General features: G+C 40.3%; 1 protein-coding gene across 4 annotated transcripts in view; it reads right to left on the bottom strand.

Moving 5' to 3' along the window:
* The window catches only part of LOC144610043 (bone morphogenetic protein receptor type-1A-like), a 185540-nt gene that overhangs the window by 3083 nt on the left and 174902 nt on the right, over window positions 1-7555 (bottom strand). For all 4 annotated transcript variants that reach the window (XM_078428516.1, XM_078428517.1, XM_078428518.1 and 1 more), the window contains 4 exons: window positions 6919-7111; window positions 4868-5165; window positions 2346-2521; window positions 858-988 (listed from right to left, as the gene is read on the bottom strand). In XM_078428516.1, coding sequence (XP_078284642.1) covers window positions 858-988; window positions 2346-2521; window positions 4868-5165; window positions 6919-7111 — 798 coding nt within the window. The remainder of the gene's footprint in view (window positions 1-857; window positions 989-2345; window positions 2522-4867; window positions 5166-6918; window positions 7112-7555) is intronic.

Raw genomic sequence — 7555 nt, 5'->3', positions numbered from 1 at the left:
GCAGATAGATGTGATCAGGAAAACAATGAAGAATGCATCTAATTTGATGATCATGTGAAGTACCTCACAGAATACATTTTAAAGCACATTTCATTAACAACTAAAACAATATATCGGTTCAATTAGAACTTTGCTCATTTCATTGAAAGTTCGATTTTGGGCAGCTTCATTTCTCAGCCATCAAATGGAAAGCAATATGAGACAACTCATCCAGAGGGTCCCAGAGAATGTTTCTAGCCTATTCAATCAATGAGCAAGCCTGCCCCATGTACCCTGATGCACTATCAGTAATATGTTTCACAATCCACATTGATTTCCTAAAGCAGGTTATCAATTTAAATGCTACTGGCATGTTTCCTTTGCTGGCTCGGATGCTGATGTATATAAATATGTAAGCAAGGTGACTTTGAGAAAACTAGTCGAGTGTGCAACTTCCTCTTAATTAGGCCAACCCCAATCAAGGTTTTCAGCAATTAACAAGATAGATCTGTCCAGCAGTTGGCATGCTTGCTGCCGATATACGAGTTACGTTAATCAGCCATTCTGTTTTAATTATTGTCTACTTGAAAATTTATTTTCATAAGGACCATGAACTGTAAATGCATGACGGCTTTCAGAAATCAAAATTTGAATGTCAGGATTTCGTAGATGGTAAATTGTAAACATTTTATTATTTTGTTCATATCCTAGGTTTCTAAACAGACGGATCCAACATATATTTCCAACTTAACGCTATCAGACAGCTCAATTCAAAGAGCGGAGTGACGTACTTTAGCCATTGACCATTTCACTTGCATGGTCAGTCAAAATAATCACTGTGTCTTCACAAGCTTCACTAAGCAGCATGAAACTCTCACCTCATCACTGTTCCACCTGTTGGAAACTGTTGGACGGAGGCATTTAACACACACCACTTCCCTCACATCTTCGTAAGAGGGGTCGTTTGGCACCATGTCGTAATATGGCAGCTGGTAATCCTCTACAATACCTGCAGGGGGAAATATGAAAGTCAGAAGTGGAAAGACTTAGCAGCTACATAACGCTGCTTAAAAGATGCCCCCTGGGTTGATTCCTCAGCTGCGTTGAGTAAACCAATTTCAACTGGAGCAATCTGCGCAATAATCTGTGTTACTGCCTTGCAGGTAGAATGCAAAAATAGCTTTGCTTCCCAACTGTTCTGCATGGGCCACATTTGGAAACTGCAGTTACACACATTTCAGGTGTGGACAGGAATTTGCTTGAAAAACATTTAATTACAGATGCCGAAAGGATGAAATAGAAAGAAAAGTACTCAATCTGATGAAAGGTCATGGATGTGAAATATCAGTTTTTGTCTCTCTATAGATGCTGCTTGATCGGTTAAGTATTGCCAGAATTTTCTCCATTTTGTTTTATTTGCTACTGCTTTCCACAGAAAAATTGCCCACTGACTTTCACTGTGCAGCCCGACCTGTGAAGAATGCCTACTTCATTGACATTACATAGGACAGTCAATACTATGGAGATCGTACACTTGTCAGTCTGAAGAAGGGTCTCGACCCGAAACGTCACCCATTCCTTCTCTCCTGAGATGCTGCCTGACCCACTGAGTTATTCCAGCATTTTGTGTCTACCTTTGTACACTTGTCAAGATAGAATTGAAAATGGAAAATATATTGGAAACATAAGTCAACTAAAGCACAGAGTAACCCAAAGTAACAGTTCTTAACTTACGCAGGACTGGGCATTGCTGATAAAGACAGCATTTATGTCCATTCTCACTTGTACATGTGGATGTAGTGGTGACTATGCTTGGGCCACTGGTGAAGGAATCCACAGGTGTTATGAGGTGAAGAGAGACCAGTGTGAATGAATGAATCCAAGCTAGGATGGGGAGGTGCATCAGCAGGGGTGGTATCTTCAGCATATCTGTTCATCCTCCCAGGTGGTGAAGGCCCTGAGATGGGGAGTCACGGCATTGCATTTTTATGGACTGCTCCTAGTGGAACCATGGTGTGCTCCTGGAGCAGCCAGTGAAATGTTAGGATAGCTGAGAAAATTAAGTATGAACCTGAGGCACTACTCTGAAGATGGGACCCGACCTGAAATGCCATCTGTCCATTCCCTCCATAGATGCTGCCTAACCCGCTGAGTTCCCCCAACACTTGTGTTGCTCAGAGGCACCAATTGGTTAATAACTATGGTTTGATAACTTAGTGACTAATACTTTGTGCAATGCATAAACATTTAATCTCATAAATTCAAGTTATAATAAAACAATCTGCAGACAGCAGCACAGTCTGATGTAGGAATGCAACCACTATATTTCCTGTCGTACACATCTACTGGTGAATGCTGTAACGTACCTCCTGTAAGACAGCGGCGTGACATTTCCCAAATCACCAGGCCAAAGCTGTATATATCTGCCATCAAATAAGCCTGGAACTGGTTCTTGTTGAGGCTCTCATCCAGCACCTCGGGTGCCATATATCTTTTGGTTCCCACTCGGGTATTCAGTGGGATGTCAACCTCATTTGTGTCACTGCGAGAAGAAGAACACAATAAGAACGAGCATTCAAAACCAATACAAATATTTTAAGTTATTAAGAAAGTATGAAATGTTATACATTAAAACATTTCCTAATGCTAGCCAATGTATATAGATAACGGTAAAGAAGCATGTGTCATGTCCAAGTCTAAACTGTTAGTTTTAAATAGTAGGCACAAAATACTGGAGTAACTCAGCGGGACGGGCAGCATCTCTGGAGAAAAGGAATGGGTGATGTTTCGGGTTGAGACCCTTCTTCAGTCTCGATTCGAAACGTCACCCATTCCTTTTCTCCAGAGATGATGCCTGTCCCGCTGAGTTACTCCAGCATTTTGTGTCTACCTTCAATTTAAACCAGCATCTGCAGTTCTTCCCTGCACAGTTTTAAACAGTGTTTGGGTATGAATAAGAGATCCAACAAAGTGGATGGATGTATTTTTCCTTGACCATTATCACACATGCATCAATCAAACTGCTGCACATTCTGTGCCAAGGTAGTGATAGTTTAGATGGCCCTTCACAATGTACCTTGTGCAGACAAGATAATTTTGTAAAAGATAACCAAAGAAATTGCTGGCATTTTACAAATCATGTAAATTGAAACTCAAGAACGCCCCAGGAAACATCTGTAATACCAGTATTTGATTGAAAACTCAAATTTGGGCATATTTTATCAGTTGGAAGGCAGCATCTGAAACAGCTTAGCAATATATTCCGCAGGTGGCTCAGTAGATTAGGAGGCAGTATGAAAGTAAGTAACCTTGACTGCCTGTGATCCTTAAATGAAAATAGAAACCTGCACATGTTCACATATTTCACCTTACACACCACATATCCAAGGAAAGAAAAAAATCCATATTCAAAGAGAACTGGGAGAAACCCCAGGAGCAGATAGAATGTGCGAGACAACTGCCAAAACTATTCAGACTTTCAAGCCATTCAATAAAATCATTCTGGTTCTGTGTCTTAATTCTATCCATCAACCTTGGTCGGTTTAATATTTCTCAATTGTCTTAACAAAGATCTAGCCAGACACAAAGTGGTGGAGAAATTCAGTGGGTCAGGCAGCATCTCTGGAGAACATGAATAGGCGACATTTCAGGTGTGGACCCTGAAGAAGGGTCCCAACCCAAAACGTCGCCTATGCATGTCATCCCAAGATGCTGCCTGACCCGCTGAATTTACGCAGCATTTTTTGTTGTTTTAAAAAATAAACTAGTATCTGCAGCTTCTTGTTTCTACAAAGATCTATTAGCTCTGTTTTTAGCTTTTCGGTTGTTTTAGTCTCATTAGTTTTAGGGGAAAAAGTTCTTGTTTCTGTCAGCAACCGTGTTAATGTTCTTCCAGACAACTCCCCACTGGTCTGGCTCTATTTTTAAGACCATGCCCATCTCTCTCAACCCTCAAAAACCACTGATACATAAACAGATTAAACCTAACTAACGTAGAGCAGATGCCCATAGTTCAATAACCATGGGCCAAAAGTTAATCCAAAAAGGATAAGTATTTGTTTGTGATAAATTTTGTATCTGAATAGTGGGCATATGAAATTAGAAATAGATTAGTGATAATTCAATTGAAGCCTTGCTGGGCATAATTTTCAGTTAGGCTTGTCAGCAGCAAGACTCCAAAGGGAAAAAAACTATTATAGCAATAGTTTTAGTTTAGTTTAGAGATACAGCGTGGAAACAGGCCCTTTGGCCCACCGAGTCCACACCGACCAACGATCCCCGCACATTATCACACACTAGGGACAACTTACACGTACACCAAGCCAATTAATCTACAAACCTGTACGTCTTTGGAACTTGTGCATAAATGCAACTGATAAAACTTGGGGTTGACCCCATTCCAATCAGATGCACAAGAATCCAATGTACCCCACTGAATGGACAGTTGAACGCAGAAACATCTGTTTCCTATAACTATCCATACTGTATCGTTCTACATACACTTGCTATTAATTCTTTCATTTTATCAAATATTCACCCTAACACAGCTCATAATTAAACTAATGCAATTAATATTGCATCCAGTTGTAAATGAATACAAAAAAACATTTTATTATTACGATCTGGAGGAATGTTTTAAAAATGCATGGGAGGATTTATGTAAAGTCAGAGTTTCCATAAGTTAGGTCATCTCTAACTGGGGCGTCCCCATATTTAGAAGTTATGGTGTGAACGATTTTATAATTCTTCATTTGCTGCGCAGCATTGTTCATGTGCTTTGTATTTTTATCTCCATTTAAAGTATCACATTACTCAAACCCAGTCCTCAACGTTACAGTCTGATTTTGAAAAATGGATGCGTTTTCAGAGTCAGTACGTTATTCCTTACCTGTTGAACTTTACAGTGAGGCCGAGGTCGGCTATACTGCAGGTCCCATTCTTTTTCACCAGGATGTTTTTGCTCTTTAAGTCACGGTGTGCAATGGCAGGCTTGCCTTGTGTACCGTAGATTTCTGTGTGGAGGTGACAGAGACCGCTCGCGGCAGAATAAGCCAACTTCAGTAAGGCTTTGGTATCGAGCACTGTGCACTTCAGGTAGTCATACAGCGAGCCATTCTCATGGTAATCTGTGATCAGGTACAGCCAGGTCGAAGAACCTTTGCCTTCAATGTCTGCAGCAATAAATCCTGTGCAAAATAAAATGGTATAGATAAAGATTGGCACTTGCCTTTTTATGCAAAATGTTACCATATTCATGAATTAAATCCTATCCACAACTAGAGAGTGGCCCTGAGCTACTATCTACCTTAATGGAGACCCTTGGACTATATTATATCAGTCATTATTGGACTTTATCTTGCACTAAACATTATTCCCGGTATCATGTATCTGCAAACTGAGGATGGCTCGAATGTAATGTACAGTTTTTCCGCTGACTGGTTAGCATGCAACAAAAAGCTTTTCACTGCACCTCAGTGACAATAAACTAAACAAAATATTCCACATTGTGATGAAGAAATATTGTCGAATAAAAAAGAAAAATTATGTCAAATTAATAAAAAAAGTAAGAACAAAACAAAGTTTATTTGCACTCATTGAAAAATACTTTGGCCCAAATTCATCTGGCTGTGGCCGAATGGCATTCTGACAAACAATTAAACACTGGACTTATGCAAGTGTGGCAAGTTTGTCATTGAGCTCTGTGGGCTCGATGCAGTGTTCTTTTCTGAGCCTAGGTATGCTGGGATTAGAGTCACTGAGTTAAATAACATGCAAACTGACCTTTTGGGCCATGTCCATGCCACCCAGTGGACATCATCCGTAGTAATTCCAGCTTCCAGCATTTGGCCCATAGCTTGGCACATGCCTAGGCAATTCAAGTTCTTATTTACACTCTTAAATGTTGTCAGTGAGTCTATATTTCCACTAGATTTTTTCAGCAGTACATTCCAAGTATGGGCCAGACGCAGGCAGATGGGACTAGTGTAGATGGGGCATGTTGGTCGATATGGGCAAGTTGGCCAATGGGCCTATTTTCATGCTGTATTACTCTATGACTCTTAAGTACTTATCACTATTTGGGTGAAAAAGGCCCTATCAGATCTCCAACATTTGCTGAAAAATCAGCCCCTTTGATCCTACATTTGTCAAACCTGGCATGGCAACCAAATATATTCAGTTCATTTTTTTTTTTTAAAAGACAAAAGAAACTGCAGATGTCGGAATCCTTAATAAAATATAAATGCCGGAAGAACTAAGCGGGTCAAGCAGCACCCGTGGAGCCAAAAGGTGTAAGTTGGAGTTTTGGGTCAAGACTCTGCATCAAGAACAAGGGAGGAAGAAAGACAGCCAGTAGATAGCAGCAAGAGGGAAGGATAGGACAGAGGATGCAAAACTAACTGAAGAAATTCCTCCTCATCTCCTTTCTACAGGTGTGTCCTTTTATTCTAAGGCTAGGGCCTCTGGTCCTAGGCACTCCCACTAGTGGAAACATCTTCCCTCATGCTGCCATAAACTGGCTGTCTTTCTTCCTCTCCACATCCACTCTATCCAGGCCTTTCACTATTCGGTAATTTTCAATGAGGTCCCACCTCATCCTTCTAAACTCCAGCGTTTACAGGCCCAGAGCAGTAAAATGTCAGGAATATGATTCTTAACTACTGAGAAAGTATAAAGAGGTAGCAGCATCTTGACCTATTCTGCTGAAGGGAGGAGTTTATTACAAATGCCACAGCCCAATTTCCATTTATAACAATTAATAACATCACAAAGGCAATTAGTAAAATGCAATAAATGCTGGCTATGCCAGTGAGACCCATGTCCCATGAAGGGCTAAAATAATGGAGTGCAAACACTGAGAAATAGTAGCATGAGAATCCTTCCTTCACTAAAGTCATTTTGCATACAGCGTACACGAATCAGATTGTCAGGCCAGCTCACCTAAAATACTTTCATGTCGCATTAGCACTGTCTGGTAGATCTCGGTCTCACGGAACCAGCTGGCTTCCTCTGCAGAAGGGAACACCTTCACTGCCACCTTCTCGCCGCGCCATCTCCCCATCCACACCTCACCATAGCGGCCTTTACCCACGAGGCGCACCATCTGAATCTGCTTTGCAATTGTACGTTGCACCTGTAAGGAGAAGGGAAGAAGAAATCGCAGGTCAATATTGGCAATAAATCAGTTAAAAAACAGTTGAGGTCAAAATAATAATGAAAGTAATGGCTTTTCTCAAATCTCTAACGGGAAAACAACAATAGCACCCACTATAGAGCAGAGATCTGTAACATATTCACTTGGACAGAACTACATATTTTTCCTTGCAAACTACAAAGAATTGAAGGGTTGATATATGAAATGTATATATCATAAATTGTTTGGATAAGAGATCAACCATCAACTAAAAAATGAAAAATTACTTTGTTTACATTATTCTTTCTGGTGATACCTTTAGCCTTTATTAACGAAAACCAATGAAAAATGTTTGCTCTTGATTTAACTCAATCATCAATCAAATTATCCAATCCCTCAATTCTTTTGACAAGTACACAATAAGAGTTCACATTTCTGGTCAGT

This window comes from Rhinoraja longicauda, chromosome 35 (assembly GCF_053455715.1).
Source record: "Rhinoraja longicauda isolate Sanriku21f chromosome 35, sRhiLon1.1, whole genome shotgun sequence".
Lineage (NCBI taxonomy): Eukaryota > Metazoa > Chordata > Chondrichthyes > Rajiformes > Arhynchobatidae > Rhinoraja > Rhinoraja longicauda.
Note: the sequence above shows the minus strand (reverse complement) of the source record. Positions and strands in the feature narration are given on the sequence as shown.